Below are 20,537 nucleotides of genomic sequence, written 5' to 3' on the forward strand. Positions count from 1 at the left end.
TAAGAGAAGCAGAACGCTGACAGAAGACATGGCCAGTACATTTGTTGAATAATTTGCTATTGTAACAAAATGTATTGCACGTGTTGAAAGAAAAACAAAAAGTCATTTTTAAAGGCACTTTTTTTTTCGGGCTATGCAATTAACATCTCACCTGTGACTGCAGTGTCCGCTGTGCTCCAACATGCAGACAGACACAATAAAACAGCACCCAACGAGCAGTACACTCGTGCTGTCATCCTCTCGACCTGCGGTCTCACACAGTAAACTCTGCTGGAAGAAGCGCTAAATTAGTAAGTCATGAGGAGCAGACAGCGAGGCACACAAAACTGCAATGAAAACACGTGCTGTTGAATTCCGCAACATAAATCGCTGTAAAAAGAGTTTTTGAAAACGCGTTTTTAAAGATCCAAGGAGGTCTGGGCAACTCCAACCCTGATGAAACTCATCTGCCTGTAGCTTCTATATTAACCTAATATTGAAGACCTTGATTGGCTTGTTCAGGTGAGTTTGATTAGGGTTGGAGGAGCGGAGTGCTGAGTTCACGCCGTATGCAGTGGCAGAGCCAGGATTTTTTTTGGTGGCCAGGGCTGCGTTCAGCCCCGACAAAACGTTGCAAAACGTTTTTTAAACGGAAACGGTGGCGCGTTGAACACCCTGTTGTGAGGACGCAAGCGTTGCAACTATGGCAACTGAGAAGGACATTCTTTGTGTTCTTTTTGAAGAATTTTCGGAGCCTGATGAAGTCGGTATAAATAGGTGTTTAATATTGCAAAGTACCCTCGATGTTACAGCCACTGCCCTTGCCGTCCAGAATAAAAGAGAACATCCCAATCGAGTGAAGGGATTTGTGGAATCTTCTAATTATTTTGATACAACACTTGCCTTGCATTTCAGGATGAAAAGACATACATTTCAGGTGAAGGATAATCCATTTCTTACCTCCCAGACTGTGCTATGATCTATATTATTTTAGTGTTTAATAGGCATTAATGCTGATCACTGTTGTTGTGCTTTCCCAGCTAACAATTTTTGGTTCCCAGAACGTTCCGGGAACGTTCGTTTCTGGTTCCCAGAACGTTCCCGGAACGTTCCCAGAACAAAGATTCTAACGTTCCCTGTTGGTTCTCCAGGAAAGTTTTCTTTACGTAAATAGAACGTTCCCTTTAGGTTAGGGGAACGTTCCCGGAACGTTCCCGGAAGGTTCCCGCAACGTTCCGGGAACGTTCGGGGAACGTTCCGGGAACGTTGCGGGAACGTTCCGGGAACGTTCTTAGAAGGTTCCCAGAACGTTCTCAGAACGTTCCCCTAACCTATACATCCAGATATTCAAATAACACAGTCTACAAAAAATAGTCTACTTAGTTTATTGCTCAAAAATAAAAGAATCATACTAATATATTATTACAATAAATTTCATTTACAGAAACAATCTATAAATAAGTCATATACATATTTTTTTAAACAACACATATCATACAATTCCATTGAAAACATATTAATAACCATGAACATGAAAATTCTAAAACTTTAAGAGATCATAATAATTTAATAAATGTAAACAGTTCATATATCATATGCTAATTATTATCAAATATATCACGAGAAACTATAGTCATTGCTTATTGTTCAGAAAACATAAGAATTGTTTGAACCATAAATAATATTATTAAAATAATTATTATCGAATATGAGAAACTATAGTCATTGCTTATTGTCCAGAAAACATAATAATTGTTTGAACCATGAATAGTAATATTATTAAAATAATTTTTATCAAATATGAGAAACTATAGTAATTGCTTATTGTTCAGAAAACATAAGAATTGTAAGAACCATGAATAGTAATATTATTAAAAGAAATATAATTTGTTTTTACAGAAACAATCTTTATAATCTATATACATAAACCATGAACATATTTTAAACAACAAATACAAAATTGAACGTAACAATCATGAACATGAAAATTCTAAAACTTTAAGAGATTATAATAATTTAATAAATGTAAACAGGTCATATATCATATGCTAATTATCAAATATATCACGAGAAACTATAGTCGTTGCTTATTGTTCAGAAAACATAAGAATCGTAAGAACCATGAATAGTAATATTATTAAAAGAAATATAATTTGTATTTACAGAAACAATCTCTATAATCTATATACATAAACCATGAACATATTTTAAACAACAAATACAAAATTGAACGTAATAATCATGAACATGAATATAATAAAACTTAGAGTTATAATAATTTAATAAATGGGCTATATTATCGTATACTAATTATTATCAAATACATCATGAGAAAGCCACATTTTAATTTAAACAACATATTTACACATCATATAATGAAATATGAAAAAAATATTTCACCACACATCTTCAATTCCCCATCATCTGCAAATCAAAAACAAATACACGAAAAGGACATGAGTCAAATTATAAACATTTCACTGTGCTGTTGAGTAATAGTTGTCATTGCAGTTTTGCCGATGTCTTGTGGACTGATTGTTATGCGCTGATATTATGATATGCATTGTAAAAATACATACTGATATATGATACTACATAGGCTATTTTATTTCCCCTCACACTACAACAAATCTTTAAAACTTAATATTATTATTTAGAACAGAACAAGAATGAAAAATCTAATATATAAACGTCAAGCCAAAATGAATTCATTTAAAACTTGAAACAGAAACCGGCGTTAACCTACCTCTCTCATTTGGCACAAATCCAAATGTTATATCACGATGTATTTGGATGCTAAACTATTATTTAAACTCTGTGATTGTACACAGACTATTTAAAATGAGGAGTGTAACTTTTTATATAGTTGACTGTATTTTATTTTGACAATGAACAGGCTGCAATGTCAAGTTACTAAAAATTCTTATGTTGTGCGTGCCCGTGAGGCGCCGGCGCTATCACTTGAATTTTCTTATAAAAGCGGAAAAAACTTAAAATACTTAGAAGTTTATGGTCATAAGAGTAACATCATTCATTCGAATCTGTGAAGGGTTAGGCTTATTATTTTTGTACACTCACAATAAAAACAAAACATTGCTTGTAAAATAAAGAAAACAAAAGTAATTTTCGGCCGTCTCCTTTTCCTTTGAGCTTCTCAAAAATGAACCGAAACTCAGCATATAGTCTATTACTTGTCGCAGTAGGCATAGGCTGTTTATTCCTTTTATATGATTTTACCCTATTTTTTTCTCCGAGAAGCGCTGCCGGTGCGTGATGATGATGATGAATATGAATCCTCGTGTTCTGTTGTTTATTCTGCTATTTGTGCCTGTATTGTAGGCTAAAACTAAACCCCTGGATTTTTTGTCTTCATTCTAATTTTGTTTAATTATAATTTAGCATAATCTTGTCGGTTAATGAAAGGTGAAATTTTCGTTTAGTTTAGGTTTTTCAACTATTATTTATATTTTATTATATTTCAGGTTTATTTCGATTAGCATAAATGTTTTTAATAGTTTTAGTTTTTGTTAGTTAACTATAATTGTTACAAATGTAGCGCAAAAGCGCAATAGGCTAGTGGCCATAGATGTGCTGGATGTGATGGCGCATGAGAAATATACACATGACAAAGCAAGGAAGACTGTTCCAGAAGTCGCGATACAGTGTTTGGGTTAATTATTAATAACTGTGTGGATCCATTTGAGAAAAACGAGTCTCTAATTTTTCATTACTTGTTTAAGATTTATTATATATGCGAATATTTAGAAATAGCCTAGTTTTTAGGTCATAAATCGATAGAATTGATGAGTCATGCCATGATATAAACTGAATGTCAGAGTCATACTGAGTAATAAAAAAGAGCCTATTAATGACAAAACAATGGTGTAGGCTACCACCAACTCTTACTGACATAGCATTGATAATTGATAATCTCAAAACAAAATTAGCATTATTGCTTACCATTTTAAATGCCTGTGTGGGGCAAATTTTAGCACCATTGAAATAAGGTCTTCCACGTCAGCTGCCTTTAAAGACCTAAAAAGCTTTTGCGTTGCTCCTAGAAGAAAGAATAACATAGAAGGTTGATTTATGCGAAAATTGGTGTTAGATTTGAGATATGGTACCATAACAATATTTATTTTATTTCAAAGTGCAAAATACAAAACAATGATTGATAGTAGTTGTGGAAAAAAAACTTGCCTATAATTATATCACAGATAATTAAGTCTTTGAAGGCTAGTTTCCCTTTTTTCCCTTTTAAACTGTAGGCACTCAAGACGTTGTTTGATGCAACCTTGCGCAACATTTTGCGCACGGCTGCCCCTGAATTTGTTCCTCCAAGCGATCGAAGGTAGTTCATCTGTTAGAAAACAAACAAAAAATCATAATTAAACAACACTGTTATTTAGAATTTTGCCATTATGATAGCAGCTGAAAGAGTGTTTTGTTTGTTTGAATGAATGGAAACTGTTGAATCCATGGCCGATGTGTTGAAAGTTTTTTTAATGAGGAAGGGAAAGAGAGACAGAAGCGCGTTCATCTCCATTGTTAAGATTTACTGTACTTTGCAACAACACCTGTTCAAATATATTTTATTTTGAAATGTCTTTATCGTAATTATAGTTTTTAATTAATTGCTTTTAAACTTAACAAATAACTTCTGTTTAGGGTTTGTAACTAAACAAATCAATACATTTCATTTTAAGGCTTTCGCGCAACTTGTTTCCGTCACAACAAGGCAGACATGCACAGGTTTACTAAGAGCAAAAATGTAAAATCAATAAGATAACTGAGGAATTAGTCATCAGATGCCATGTCCGTTATTTGCAGCAAAAATCTGCAAAAATACAGCAAAAATCTGTATCTCAAACAGATTAATTTAAATAAGTTATTTCACCACCTGCGTGACATCATTAACCAACGTTTGCATCCGTAGGCTACTATGCTAGTTAAGCTGGAGATCAGGGCTGGGTTTCCCGAAACCTTCTTAACTCTACGTCGTTCTTAAATTATACCTTAAGCTGTACCTTAACGTTAATACGTGTTTCCCGAAACGTTCTTAGTTAAGTATACCTTCTGTAAGTCATACTTTCGTAAGGTTGGTCTGGATCACTCTTAGCTATATCTTATCACTGTTTATAGTCAATACGAATATAATTCTGAAGCTGTAATACACCCAGTGTTCGATTAGGATTATGGCAAAGAATAAAATGCAAAAAAATTCAATGCTAAATTCAAATGTGCTTTAGCGCTGATCCAGAGACAGACGCGCGCTCTGCGCTTGTCATGTAACTTTATCACAACTATTCGGTGTTTTTAACCTGATCGCGCTTTATTTTAGGTTTCAGACATTTAAATACACATTTGAATTAAGTAGGCTACTGCATAAAAAAAGACATTTATAGTTTGTTAAATTCAAATTACACTGATGTCTACGGAAGCTGCAACAATAACCCTTTTTTCATATTTGATATGTTTTATTCATATCAGATAAACATTGTTTATGAAACAATAAAGTTTACTCCATTCTTCTCCCAGTTCACCGGCCACATACTTTTATGTATTTCGGGGAAGATTTCGTATAGGCTATCCGACAGCTCTAACTGCCGTGCAAACTCATCGCGTGACAAAACACATTCACTTCCACATATTTTACAATCGTAAATTTTTAGTGATTTCCTCATCTCCTGCAAAAATTCAATGCCTCATGTAGTAGGTCTAGAAGTTTTGGACGATTGTGAAGAAAACCAAAAATTGCTTCAATTTCTTCAACAGTTGGATGAAAGGGTTCAACACAACAAAGAAGGACATGTGGAAATGCCCTTACCTTTCAGAGAGCTTCCTCAATTACTAAACAATAAGCGGCATGCTACAGTTCATTTGAAGCATTTGAAAAGAAAACTGGAGAAAAGTCCTAAGTACAGAGAGGACTATTTGAGATTTATGAACAGTGTCTTTAAAGTTGGTGATGCCAAAGATGCAGATGCCACACCAAAAGAAGGCAATACTTGGTACATTCCGCACCATGGGAATAATTCTTAAGAAGCAGACATTATAATTGAAGCAAACAAAGGCATCAGTTGAAGCGTGTTTTTTCTAATCACAGAGAAAAAAATCAGGAGCCGTTATATATATGAATTTAGCAGTGAATATTTGCAGTTTATTTTTTGCCATAATTCTAATCTAACACTGGGTGTATTACAGCTTCAGAATTATATTTGTATTGACTGTCAACAGTGATAAGGTACAGCTAAGAGTGGTCCTAACCAACCTTACGAAAGATAGTTGTACATTTAAGTGACTTATGTATTACCAGCTTGGTCCTTTTGTCCTTATTTCCCAGTTCTGTGTTTAGCGTATTCAGCTCATCCACAGTCTGGCATGGTCCATTTTCCAGGATGTCCCCCCCTTCCTCAGTCACTGTCACCGTCCCAGCAACAGCAGCCAGTATGCTTCTTTGCATCGCTAAGATGTCTTGCTGGGTTTCTGCAATGTCTTGCAGTTTTTGCAAGACTTTTGTGCGATAGTCTGTGAAGCAATATTGCAGATTGGTACTTGAAAATACAGTATAGTGTGAAAAATCAAAAACGTGACTTACTCTTTGTTGCTGCTTCTGAAGAACACTGGGGCTCTTCTAAGAGGAGCTGTGAGGCAGCTGTGGCATTACATTAGAATTTACTTTTCAAAGTTTAGAAGTAAATCACTCTATCTAGAATGGTTAATACAATAATATAATAATATAATGAAATTTTGTAAAATACCTTGAAGGGGTTGTGCCATACACGATAGCCGGGATGCTGGCGGTGATGCTTCTGCTGCAAAAATAAAATCCAAACAGACTTAGCATTCATAAGTTGAAGGGATAAGTATACATAAAAAAGAGAGACAAGTCAAAATGTATCTGTTGCCAGTGAGAAGGCAGAGAGAGAAATATTTTTTTTAATTATGTCTTTATACTTAAAAATATATTTGTATATTCTACAAACCATTGTCCAGAGGCTGAAAATTGGAGAATGGCTTATCTGTGAATATAAAATAAAAAGGAAAAGGCATCTAATAGGTTGGTTAAAAGTTATGTGTTAATCATGTTACATGTTTAACAACTTACATTTGGGTGGAAGAGGTTTTGAAAGGGTTTTATTCTCAGTTGGGAAAACTCTGCTATCATCTAAAATTAAAAACAGAGTTCACAAATAGAACTGAAATTAATAAAACAATTATGACACATCGTGCACTCCATAATGTTTGAGATAAATATATATATTTTTTCTTAACCCTTGTGCGATCTTTGTTTGGGGTACATTCAGGGTCTCTCTTTAAATCACTTTATAAAAGACCCACATTTCTAACTTTCATTCAAGTGGATAACATGGATAATTTGACATGGTTTAGTGTAAGATTTTTGCCCATCTTTTGGAAAATGCAGTTTTAAAAGTAAAAAAAAATCTTTCACCAGTAAATGGCTGCAGAGCTCCACCTTTTGATTTGTGCTATTTGACTAACTGAAATATATCTTTTCACAAGTTTTTTTTCAGTTGGATTCATATCTAAATATTATGAAATCACAATTATAAGAATAAAAATTACTTTTTGTCAAAGTTTATCTTTTTTTTTTGCTGATTTTTTTTTTAATAATCTTACATTACGATTAGACCCTGCTTAGAACATGGACAAAATTCATCCTCAAAAACATTATTGAATACTTACCATCTGAGGAGGAATCTGTTTCAGACAGATATCTTGTTGGCTTTTTGTGTGCCCTCTTTTTTTTCGTTGTGGAGCTTTCCTCTGTTTCAATATTTGAGGTCTCCACAACACGCCGGCATTTCTGGACACCTTTGGTGTATGAGTCTGGAAAATATGTTGTTGGTGTAAAGTATAGTTTTTTTCTTTTTTTTAAAGCAATTTTCTTGATAATTAGATATGATTTTAACAATCCTCACTGTACTGAAGATACTGTAGATTAATTTAAATAATGCAAAAACTATTAAATTACCTGTTCTTAGCCAGATTTTTTTTATTAGACACCGCCTCCACTTTCCTTTGTCTGGCATTGTGCAGTTTTTTACAAGCTGCCTTATGTTTCCAAATGTCCAGTAACAGAACGTTCCCTGAAAGAAAAAAAGGGGTTGCTTTACCATTCTTGAACAGACATTTATACTGTAAATGATTGCGAAAGCTTATTGAAACCAAAAACATACCTCTTTGGTCTCTTCCAACCACGAGGTTGGGACTAGTTCCACTGCACTGTCCTCTGTAAATTCCACCACTGCATATTTTTTTGTGTCCATCTGTTGAGATTAAATTAAACACACACACACACACACACACATTATATATATATATATATATATAAATAAATGTAAAGATAAAGATATTGCATTACAGTTATTCAACAACTTATTATTGCGTATTTGCGTATTATAACATTATAAATTTAATGACCTTCACTGTTTCTTGTCCTTGATTTCTCTGAATGTCCTGTAACTGGAGATCTCAACATTGGCAGTCTAGTGCAGTGTGTGTGTGTCTGTGTGTGTTCTTTTCACCACAACGTTGTAAATTCCTGACTTTACTATCTTAGTGGGGCCAGCAGTATAAACCAGAATGTGTGTGTGTGTGTGTGTGTGTGTGTGTGTGTGTGTGTGTGTGTGTGAGAGAGAGAGAGAGAGAGAGAGAGAGAGAGAGTGAGTGAGAGAGAGAGAGAGAGAGAGAGAGATTGTGTGATCAGTGCTCATGCAGGATTGCTAAGAAAATCATCTCTTGTCTCTTTTCTACCATTATGGCATTTCTTGTCAGCTGCCATTCTGGAATGAGCTTCATAACTGAATGTCTTGATTGCACTTTGAAACAGCCAAGTATTCTTGAGTCACACGGATCTCTGAAAAGTGGTTCAGTTTTTTCAAAAAGTTTGCACAACAGCATCTGGGAACCTGAATCATCCAATTCTTCTCTCTCTTCGATGGCCTCGCAACAATGTCCTTCAGCAAGAATGAAGGCATTGTTAGGCCTTTTGATTTTGGACTTGGAAGTATCCACAGACAGTGGGGAATTTGACGTTTCCCCCAGCCGTTTGACCACTTGAGTAAGTGGCTGCTTTCCTGATCTTACGAGACGTTTCAGTTTCCCAAGATAGTTCTCAAATGGGAATGCGCTGCACGCATCAAGACTGCCAAAAGCCATTGCCTGTTCCGGTAGATGTAGCATTGAATGTATATTGTACACCATGAAGTGACTTCCATAGAGTTCTTTTGTTTCTCCAACAAAGTATGTCATCAGCTCTTTACAGTAGCTGTTGTGGTCCACTGCCAGAGTAGGGCAGAGCAGAAGACCCAAGGCAACACTGAACGCCATGAAATGTTCATACAACTGGTCTGCCAGAATTCCCTTCAGCACGATCTTGCCAGTGTATACAGCAAACTGACGCAGTTCTGTTGCCTTCCACCTGTCGATGTCTTCTAGGTTCCTTGGTTTTCGGGCAAAACAGCTTGGAATGACCTCCCTAAGTGACAGCAGCCTTTGAGTCACTTCATTTATTTGACCAGCAGACATTCTCACCTTTCTGTCTCCTCTAACCCACTCTGTGATGAGCTTTTTCATTACACCCAGGCAGGCTTGGTGCATGTAGTCAATTGGAAATTGCTCTACCATGTCCAGTGGGAGGTTCAAAAATGGAGACATTGGAATGTCTTCATTCTCCTGACGTCTTGTCATTTCAGCACGGTATGTGGCATTGGTGCGTAGAGTGAGGTTGTCCACCTCTGGGTAAGTCACTCGACCAGAAACCCATGTGCCCTTCTGTGTGCATTTGTCGCATCCATAATACCCAGAATACTGCTTGATCTTTTTTACCATGGCTCTTGCGGGTGCGTCACACACAACACATCTGATTTTTATATCTTTTCCATCCAAACCATTTTCAAGCAGTTCCTGAATGTCCTTTATGGCTTCTTCTGTAAAATCCAGGTTTGCTGGTTTGGTGGGTCCAAGTGTCAGTGTTACAGGGAAGACACTGATGGGTGTCAGGTGAATGGCACAGAGGATGGGCCAAAGATGTGCCCTGCTGCTTTTAAAAATGGGCAGGCCATCTATATTAAATGATAGTTCCAAAGTGCTAACTCCTTCTGTTACCTCCCTTGGATAGCGCTGCAGCTGCATGTGAAGGGTCTCTCTTAAATTAAAATGGACACACTCCATTCCAGACTTTATCACTGATTTAACAAGTCTTGGAGTTTTCAGCAATGTCCTTGCTGTTGATGGAAGCTCTGGGTGTCCATTTGTTTTAAGTCCCCTCAGGAGATCATCTAAGGCATTATGTGTGATTAAGTGTTTTGTTGCCCATTCTTGTAAAAATGTTGTGAGGGAAGTTGAGGCTATTTCTTTTTCACTCTCAGTTCCTGAGATGAAATTTCCTTCACTGAGCCCATCATCCACACTGCCAGGTCCAGAACTGCAGCTTTCCCCACTGACCCCAATTTGCACACTTTCAATAACACTTGACAAGTTTTCATCAATGGAATTGATGTGTTGAGGTGCTATTGGAAGAGGTGTTATTGAATGAGGTGTTATCGGATGATCAGATGTTTCTGACGATTCCTCTCCTATAAACCTTTCAGCCAATGATCTTCGTGCATATTTCCACTGCCTTGTGTAGCGCTGCCTCTTGGATTTTGAATCCATTCTAAATTAAAAATATTAGACTTGATAAAAATGTGGTAATGGCATATTTTGCAGTATTTCACTGTACCTACACTACATGGCCAAAAGAATGTGAACACTTAAACATCACACTCACTGGCAATCTTCAATCTTCTTATTGAGATTAACAGAAGTTTAGATGTTGATGTTTGGTTGAAAATGTTTCATTTGTGTGTTTGGTTTAGTTGGGCTATCGACCCTTGAATTTTCTCATTTTAGTTCTCTTTCAGTATTGTAGGTGTTTTCAGAAAACTTTTCTGCATTGATAAAGGAAGACATTAAAGATGTCTTTAACATCTAACTTTAAGTCTCAACATGGGCCAGAAAATATTGATGTTATGCTGCATGTTGCTTTATTTAAAAGCAATAACTGTGAAATCAGTAACACAGTGATGTTTATATTATCGCATGCATAATGGTTAACTGCAAGAGATTTGCATTTTACAGTGAAATTGTTTGATCCCAATTGAGGAAATGCCTGTAAAACTTTCCCTTTCAAAATTCTTTCCATACTTTTTTAAACCTCTCTGTAGATTTTTCAGACCATATTTAAACATAAATAGTAAATAAAGCAATTTTCAGCATAATATTTGGTATATAGCACAATCATATTTTCTGTTTTTGTTGTTGTTGTTTTCTTGAAGTGATGTGTCCTGCATATGCACCTCTGATACTGTCTTTAATGTTGCACTATCACAGCAAAGTCTGATTTAGATGATTGTTTGCTCCTCGTTTGCTGTTTGAGTGGCACATGTACATTTGTTAAGAGAAGTTTAAAAGAGTCATGATTAAGTTAAAGATAAACATTTTTGTGTGTGTAATAAAAATATGCACCTTGAACTCATTGTCATGTTTGAAAATCATTAAACGATTACAAAATTTTTGCCTTGAAATCACTGAAAAATTAATTTTTTTTTTTGAAATTTTAGAAAACTGTATTGGGGCAACACAAATATTTCTATATACTTCTTACCTTTCCCTGAACTGTGGAGACCAGAGCAGCTGAGCACACAGTGCTTGCTGAAGCTTTGGCACTGATGGGTCAAGAGACTGGGGGAAAGGGGAGGGGGTAGAAGAGATTAGTGTTCTTGCTAACAGAAAGTGTCCATAATAACAGTTAAGTTGTGACCTGCCATTAAATAGAACAAGAAGAATTCAGCCCATCTTATTTGGGTAATTTGGATATAGTACTGTCCTGAATATACAGTACTAAGTCAAAAAATAGCTGAATATATAAAATTAACCCGTTCAAAAATGTGCATACCCTTGATTCTTAATATTGTGTGTGGTTACCTTGTGATGGTTGTTCATGAGTCTCTAGTTTGTCCTGAAAAGTTAAAATGACCACCGTTCTTCATGAAAAATCCTTCAGGTCCTGCAAATTCTTCAGTTTACCAGCACCTTTTGCATATTTGAACCCTCTCCAGCAGTGACTGAATGATTTTGAGATCCATCTTTTCACACTGAGGACAACTGAGGGCCAGGGGTGAAAACGTTTGAACAAGAAGATGATGTGCAGGATCTGGAGAATTTTTCTGAAGAACGCTGGTCAGTTTTACTGTTCAGGACAAACAAGGGACTCATGAACAACCATCACAAAACATAAAAACAGTCGTGGATCATTCAGGTAACCACACACAGTTTTAAGAATCAACGGTAGGCTATGTAAACTTTTAAATGGGGTCATTTTTATAAATTCTGCTCTTTTTTTCTCTTGTGCACTTTATGTAAACAACCATTATGTGAAATACTTTATTCAGAACAGATAACATGCAATTTTCATGATCCTTTTTTGTTAAAATGATTAACATTTTTTGCTGATTCTGCAAGGGGTAAACTTTTCAGTTGAGATTTCAAAAAACAAACAAACAAACAAAAAAAATGGATTTGAGTTGGGGGTAAAACAACAAAATATTTTATTGAACAGCCATGTCTAGATAGGTAAAACAACATTAAAACATATGAAGTTACCTGAAAGTCTAAGATGACTTGCGTAGCTGCTGTTGACACAAGGAAAGGGGAGAGAAAGTAGAAATGTCTGAATATGATTTAAAATGCATTCAGTTTCATCAGTGGTTTTTGACTAAGGTTATGATGAACATGACAAATCATAGATGCAGGATGCATTTTAAAGAAGAAAAAAAAATCTTCAGTTATTTAAAGAAACCCAAATATGTCTGATTGTTAGTCATACATATACTTACAAAGCCAAAAACGTTCTGTGCTGGGCTCTTAAAAGAGCCTTTGGGTGTATTTAACTGCTGTTAACACACAATGAAAGAGGCGAGAACATGAGTATACAAATTAAAATGCTTTCAGTTGCATCAGCGATTTCTGACTTATCAGGATGTGTAGAATTATCACTTACAATAATCAGACGACAATCGACACTAAAAAAGAGAGAAGAGAATAATTATTAGTATAAATTACAAAAGTGAATTAATGATTAAATATTTAAATATTAAATAATATCAATAATAGTGGTAATAATAGGATTATAATAATAGTTCCTATTAATAGGAAGAATTATAAAAATAATAACATTAAATAATTTATTAATACAATAATAGTATTATTGTTTATACTACTACTAATAATAATAATAATTATTATTATTAATACTGTTAACAATAATAATTCAAATAAAATATAATAATTGTATAATATAATCATTTAAAATATAATAATTTTAAACATTAATTAATTAAATATATTTAAATATGAAATATTAATAGTAGTAGTATCAATAATAATAATAATAATAATAATAACAATAATAATATTTTTTTTAATTAAATTAAAAAATTTCAATATTTAATTTCATTATACAGTTTTCATCTTACAGCGGCTTTTGTCTCGCTCTAGAAGTGACGCGTGTGCGCGCTCGCAGCCCTGAAGGCGCTACTTTCCATACAAAGTGAATAGGCCTATATTATAATTACAAAGTGAACATATTATAATTGTAGAATTTATTTCTTTTTACGCAAGGTTAACAGGAAAGACATAACTCTGAAATGAAAGAGCTTCTCTCAATCCGAGCGGATATGCTCTATTATCCCAAGTGACGTCACACAGACTAACGGCATTTAACGGTATTTAACGCTATACCAGGTATTTGACGGTGCTGATAAATGGATAAAAAGACAGAAATCCATTGTTTATGTGAACAATATATGTACATTTACTGGAAATGACAGTTAATCAGTTTTATGACAATTTAAAAGGTTCGTTATGTAAAAGTGGCCGTTATTTAGTGGTATACCCTGAGTATAGCCTATAATTAGATTTTATTATTTGCTTTCTTTCTTCAAGTTTTAAATGTTATTTACATTTATAGTGGGTTCATACATTTACATTAAAGTCATTTATACATTACAAAGTAATTTACCTAAATCGGTTAAATAAAAAAGTACTTTACCTGAGAAAAACTCGCAGGATGGGATTTCCTCTCACAAGGTACCGTGCTCTGCGCGCGGTGGACACAAGACCCCAGCTTATATATGCCCGCCGGCAGGTTTCGCGGGCTTGGCACGCGAGTAAGAATTTAAATGAAGACAATATATATATATATATATATATATATATATATATATATATATATATATATATATATATATATATAAAAATGTACATTTTGATTCCTTGTATATTATATATAAACTTAGATTTATTGTATTATATTATATTATATTATTAATTAATTAATTAACAATTGTTTTGGTGATACCTGGATGTGGAAATATGTATAATATAGTATATAATGTATATAATATTAAACAACCCATAGGTGGCGATATCGCTAGTGAGTCGCCAAAGATGCTGGAAGAGAAGAAGCATGTATGCACGAGAGAACTACGTTGCGTGGGACCATTTGATGTTTTTGACGTGCAAGTGGTTGGAGGTAAGTAGTATATGTGTTATGTTGAAATTGTATTGTATTTTATCGTAGTAGTCATTTGTGGGATATATGTGTGTTTTCCCCCCGACGTGCACCACAGTGTATGCAGTCTATGGTATGCACGCGCTAAATAAAATTACTTTGAAAATGGATCACTGTTAAAATCTATCTTTACTATTGAAACTTAATCAAATGTGTCAGAGAAGTTATATGTTATTAGGTGTTTATTACAAAGAATACCATGACAAATAATGGCTATTGAGTAACGTTAATCACATATTTTGTAGAGGGGGTGAAAATTAATATGTCACCTGAAATTAACCCAAATTACAGGGGGTAAAAATGACTTTAGTGAAAGTGAAGACCAAGTATTGATTTTATATCATTTTATTAATTTTGTTTATTGAAAAAAAGGTGAAAGTGCCATGTGAAGGCCAAGTATGGTAACCCAGAATTTGTCCTCTGCTATTAACCCATTTAAGTTAGTGCACACACATTAGGTGTAGTGAGTAGTGAAGACACACACACACACAGAGCAGTGGGCAACCATTCACTTTTGGTGCCTGGTGCAATTGGGGTTTAGGTGCCTTGCTCAAGGGCACCTCAGTAATTTCCTGCCTGTATTGAGACTCGAACCTGTGACCTTCAGGTTACAAGTTTGACTCCCTAACCATTAGGCTTGGTAGGTCTATTTGGAAAATCTGTTGTTTTTAGCAATATTTGTTGCTATTTTAATACTCCATACCTGTAACTAAAGAAATATTTAATATATCTTAATATCCTTTTAGATTCTGGTTCTTAAACTTTCTTTTGTTATTGTCATTTTGAAGGCCCTATACTGTTTAATTCTAGAGATATTGGGATCTCAGTATAATTTCATGAATAAATTGTTAAATTGACACCTTTTCAGTGGTCTGAAAAATGCATATCATATGCTAAATTATGACTTTGTTTTTCTCCATAGAGTTCTTTTGATTTTGGACTTGGAAGCCTCCACAGACAGTGGGGAATTTGACATTTCCCCCAGCCGTTTGACCACTTGAGTAAGTGGCTGCTTTCCTGACCTTACGAGACGTTTCAGTTTCCCAAAATCGGTCCCGGTAGATGCACCATTGAATGTATATTGTACACCATGAAGTGATTTATTTTGTTTCTCCAACAAAGTATGTCATCAGCTCTTTACAGTAGCTGTTGTGGTCCACTGCCAGAGTAGGGCAGAGCAGAAGACCCAAGGCAACACTGAACGCCATGAAATGTTCGTACAACTGGTCCGCCAGAATTCCCTTCAGCACCACTGTATACAGGTTCCTTGGTTTTTGGGCAAAACAGCTTGGAATGACCTCCTTCCCTTGGAGTGACAGCAGCCATTGGGTCACTTCATTTATTTGCCCAGCAGACATTCTCACCTTTCTGTCTCCTCTAACCCACTCTGTGATGAGCTTTTTCATTACACCCAGGCAGGCTTGGTGCATGTAGTCGATTGGAAATTGCTCTACCATGTCCAGTGGGAGGTTCAAAAATGGAGACATTGGAATGTCTTCATTCTCCTGACGTCTTGTCATTTCAGCACGGTATGTGGCATTGGTCCGTAGACTTTTTTTACCATGGCTCTTGCGGGTGCGTCACACACAACACATCTGTTTTTTTATGTCTTTTCCATCCAAACCATTTTCAAGTAGTTCCTGAATGTCTTTTATGGCTTCTTCTGTAAAATCCAGGTTTGCTGGTTTGGTGGGACCAATTGGCAGTGTTACTGGGAAGACATTGATGGGTGACAGGTGAATGGCACAGCGGATGGGCCATGACGTCTTATCATGTGTCACTGGTGCATAGAATGAGGTTGTTCACCTCTGGGTAAGTCACATGCCCAGAAAGGAAGCACCATAACAGCATCATATAATTTATTACAAGTGACCATCAGATTTTTACATCACTTTAAAAATGTAAATCAGATCCGTAAAGCTAAAGCAAATTTCTTTATTGAGATAATTAAAGGGACAAATGGAAATGGAAAATTAATATGGGAAAATTTAAATGATCTGTTAGGACGAAATAAAGATATAAATTTCAAAGATCTGCAACTTCAAGTTAAAGGTATGCTAACTGATAATTTAGACATTATCATCAATAGCTTTAACAGATACTTTATTAGCTCAGTTGAGGATTTGACAATGCATTTTAAATGCCCAAACATCCCATACAAGCCTCTAGATGCTAATAAACCAATATTTAGTATACAGGATATATCTGTTCCTGACGTTATAAAAATAATTTCATCTCTAAAAAGTTCAAAAGCCAGAGATACTTTTGGTTTCACTAATGATCTTTTAAAACTCCATAAAGAGGCTCTTGCAAGCCCAATTGCACACCTGATAAATCTATCTATAAAACAGGGAATAGTGCCCTAAACATGGAAGACTGCTAGGGTTATCCCAGTCTTTAAGGCTGGTGATAAGTCAAAACCAGAGAATTTTCGTCCAATAAGCATTCTACCAATAATTTCAAAATAGCTGAAAAATGGGTTGCCTCACAGTTAATTGAACACCTAAACAGTAGTGATACCCCTTTCCATCCAATTCATTTTGGATTTCGCAAACATCACTCTACAGAAACAGCCACTTGTTAATTTCTTGAGAATTTAAAAAGCGGGCTTTGTAGGGGCTGTTTTTCTGGACTTGAAATGAGCCTTTGATACCATTAATCATAATGTGCTTCTTGCTAAATTGACTTATTTTAATTTCTCTGAAAGAGCACATTGTTGGATGCAATCATATTTGTCAGACTGAAAACAAGCTGTACAAATAGGAAATTCACAGTCATCTTATCTTACTTGTTCTGCTGGAGTCCCACAAGGCTCAATACTGGGACCGATTTTATTCAGTCTCTATGTTAATAACTTACCAAATGTCTGTTCAAATATAAAAATGCAATTATACGCTGATGATACAGTATTGTATTCTCACGGCAGCCAGCAGTGGGGCCAGAGCCATCTGTCTTTGTCATTGGAGATAGACTAGATGTGTTAGAACAATTTAAGTATCTTGGTGTGGTCTTTGATTCACATCTGACATTTAAGCAACATGTAAAAAAAAAATCACAAATATTATAAAATTTAACTTGTCAAATTTCCAACGTATAAGGCCTTTTCTTACTGTTGAGTCAGCAAAGGCTTATATGCATGCAATGATATTTACTCACATAACTTAATGTTATACAATCTGGTCTCATACAACTGAGAGCATCTTAAAACCCCTCAAGGGTTTTTGGCGACTTACTTAATGTACAATGGCGCAGAAATAAATTTAACCAAATGGTGGTGTCTAGCTCAAGTTAGGAATTGTGACAATTACTTAACCTTTAAAAAAAAACCTTAAACAATGGCTGAAATCAAACCAGCGATGTACCCATATGTAAATAATTTTCTTATTGGATGTCTGTTCATAGTGGCCTTTTAACTTCTATGTGACTGCTGTTTACAGTACTTAGTCTTTGTTGTTCTGTGTAATATGTCTACATGTATGTTGTTATGTTTGTAAATAATCTGTATTTTGTGTTTTATGATACCTGCCTTAGGACAACGGATGAAATTGTGCTAATTCCAGCATATTTACACTGATGCTCATTGCTGATTTGTTGATCAATGTGCACTGTCCTAATTCAAATAAAAAATAAAATAAATAAATAAATCATATAATTAAAATAGGACACAGCCAAGCTGGCAAAATAATATAAAATGTTTAATAGATAAATAAAATTTGTAAATGATTGTTTTGACACACCCATTTTAGATCTTGGAGTCACTACTAATGAGCTGATAACCTTAATCAGGTGTGTTTGATTGAGGAGACAACTAAATTAAGCTAAATTAAGCTCCAATTAAATTAAGATAATTATTCACTCACAAATAAATCTCTCAATGAGTAAAATTGTCTCTATTGACTACACATTATGTACAGTTGTGCTCAAAATTATTCATACCCTTTGTAAATATAATCAAAGGAGGCTGTGAAAATAAATCTGCATTGTTCATCCTTTTGATCTTTTATTTTAAAACTTTATAAAAATCAAACCGTTCATTGGAGAATAAGAATTTTAAATGGTTAATAATACTAATAATAATCTCATTGTGAAATAAATGATTTTCTATAATACACATTGCTCACAATTAATCATACCCTTTTATTCAAAACTTTTTTAACCTCCTTTTGCCAAGATAGCCATTATATGACTTCTAACAGTGACAGTCAGGTTGAGTTTTTTTTTTTTTTTTTAATCTTTTGCTGTTTGATAGAATCAATGATGCCATGTATCTGAACAAGATGTCCAGGATCTCCGGCGGAAAAATAGGCCCACAATATTCCAGCAGTACATTTCATAGCTCTTATCTTGACAAAAAAAGAGGTTACAAACAGATTAAAAGGGTATGATTAATTGTGAGCAGTGTGTATTAGAGAAAAAAACATTTATTTCATAATGAGATTATTATTAGTATTATTAGTATTATTAACCATTTAAAATTCTTATTCTCCAATAAACGGTTGCAGATTTATTTTCACAGCCTTCTTTGGTAATATTTACCAAGGGTATGAATAATTGTGAGCACAACTGTATGTAATGACAAGTAAGTTTATATTTTTAATTATTTCCCTGGTTCAGAAAGTAACAGTGGCTGTGATAAACTTTCACCTTATAAAGATGTTTCTGTCAAATATGCCTGCTCCTGAGCAAGTTTGAGCTTAATGACTTCAAAGAATCTAACAATCCTGGATCATCTCTAATCATCAACTGTAAATACTGATGATTAATCCACATACGAAAAACAAACCCCTGTTGTTTACCTGTCGATGATGATTATCATTATTAATTTAATCTCCGATCATTATTTTACAGGTGTTCATCTGTTTCCTTATTTGGCTGGTTTGGAAGGATTACAGAAAAGACACAGATGGTTGAATGGTCAATGACACAAAACAGGCAGAAGAAATACAACACAAGTACAAGGGTTAAGTTAAACATGAACTTTTTGTAGTGTCCATGGAAATGTGCAAAACCAATCTGACTGGCTTCTAGTTAATCCTGCCTGACTGTGTAGTGTCATTTTAACATAAAGCTTCCAGAGCCCTCAAAGTGTCAGTCTCCAGCGTTGCAGGCTCATGGACATGTGCTACAAAAATTCTTGGCGAAACTCTCTGCAAAAAAAATAAACCTATATATAATTTACCATATATAATGACAACAGTGTTTATAGCACCTTAAATTGTAATTTACTTTCCCTAATGTTGCTCCAGTCATGTATGACCATTTGTTTCCCCCCCCCCCCCCCCCATCTTTTAATATCTAAATAATAGCCAAGTGAAATCAGCATTACAATGTTTCCAATATGCTTCTAATTTATTATCTCCCTTTAATAGTGCTGCAGCTGCTCACCAAGGCTCTCTCAATTTAAAATGGACACACTATCCCTGACATCGCTGCCTATCACTGTTTTATTGTGTATGGGGATGTTCTTTATGTTGATTTTGAGTGATGTTGATTATTTTGTTGCTTACTGTTGTGTACATGAAGCTGAAACCATTCTTTACACTCTTGCCCCCCCTCCCCCTTTTTTTGGTCCTGCTTTAAAACTATTTCCCCAGTTATATCTTTTTAATGCTGTAACAAGACGTTGTTCTGTTGTTCCATTTGTTCCTGTTTTAATAAAACATTTTAAAAATGAATTGCTATTGTATTGTCGTCTTTAGTCTTGCCCAAGAGATTACAACCCAAAAATGTGTGTGTAATGGTAAAAAACACAAATATTTACATTGTCTTACCTGACTGCCTCTTTTTTCTTTTTTTTCCTAGTGAGCTGAGTACAGAAATGTTTGACCACTTATTCATGTAGTGCAGCTGTTTGAACACTAGACCTGGTTAATGTACTGTCTTACACCATATTATACAGATAGATATTATACAGTTAATT

The 20,537-nt window shown here is 34.8% G+C and overlaps 1 protein-coding gene and 1 long non-coding RNA gene across 3 annotated transcripts; one reads left to right on the top strand and one right to left on the bottom strand.

Annotated features, from left to right (window-relative positions):
* Positions 1 to 1,357: 1,357 nt before the first annotated feature.
* Positions 1,358 to 11,697, bottom strand: LOC137030578 (uncharacterized). The gene is made up of 12 exons (XM_067400982.1): positions 11,651 to 11,697; positions 8,181 to 8,270; positions 7,976 to 8,090; positions 7,687 to 7,830; positions 7,088 to 7,147; positions 6,966 to 7,001; positions 6,741 to 6,794; positions 6,578 to 6,634; positions 6,293 to 6,507; positions 4,180 to 4,339; positions 3,940 to 4,036; positions 1,358 to 2,403 (listed from the first exon to the last, which is right to left on the bottom strand). Coding segments are annotated over exons 2-12 (1,029 nt in total). The 5' UTR covers positions 11,651 to 11,697; the 3' UTR covers positions 1,358 to 2,402.
* Positions 11,698 to 14,480: 2,783 nt separating this feature from the next.
* LOC137030579 (uncharacterized) lies at positions 14,481 to 20,205 on the top strand. Of its 2 annotated transcripts, XR_010896433.1 has the most exons (5): positions 14,481 to 14,578; positions 15,540 to 16,146; positions 16,294 to 16,429; positions 19,466 to 19,577; positions 19,987 to 20,205. It is a non-coding gene; the product is annotated as an uncharacterized lncRNA (long non-coding RNA). The 2 variants fall into 2 exon arrangements; XR_010896432.1 differs by having other exon boundaries at positions 19,466 to 20,205.
* The last annotated feature ends 332 nt before the right edge of the window (positions 20,206 to 20,537 follow it).

Source organism: Chanodichthys erythropterus, chromosome 11, assembly GCF_024489055.1.
Source record: "Chanodichthys erythropterus isolate Z2021 chromosome 11, ASM2448905v1, whole genome shotgun sequence".
NCBI classification, from domain to species: domain Eukaryota; kingdom Metazoa; phylum Chordata; class Actinopteri; order Cypriniformes; family Xenocyprididae; genus Chanodichthys; species Chanodichthys erythropterus.

Coding starts and splice junctions, on each gene's coding strand:
- LOC137030578 (XM_067400982.1), bottom strand. CDS start 8,270: ATGGACACAAAAAAATATGCAGTGGTGGAATTTACAGAGGACAGTGCA. Junction 7,148..7,686: donor AACAGATTCCTCCTCAGATG/GTAAGTATTCAA, acceptor TTTTAATTTTAG/ATGATAGCAGAGTTTTCCCA. Junction 6,635..6,740: donor TATGGCACAACCCCTTCAAG/GTATTTTACAAA, acceptor GTAATGCCACAG/CTGCCTCACAGCTCCTCTTA.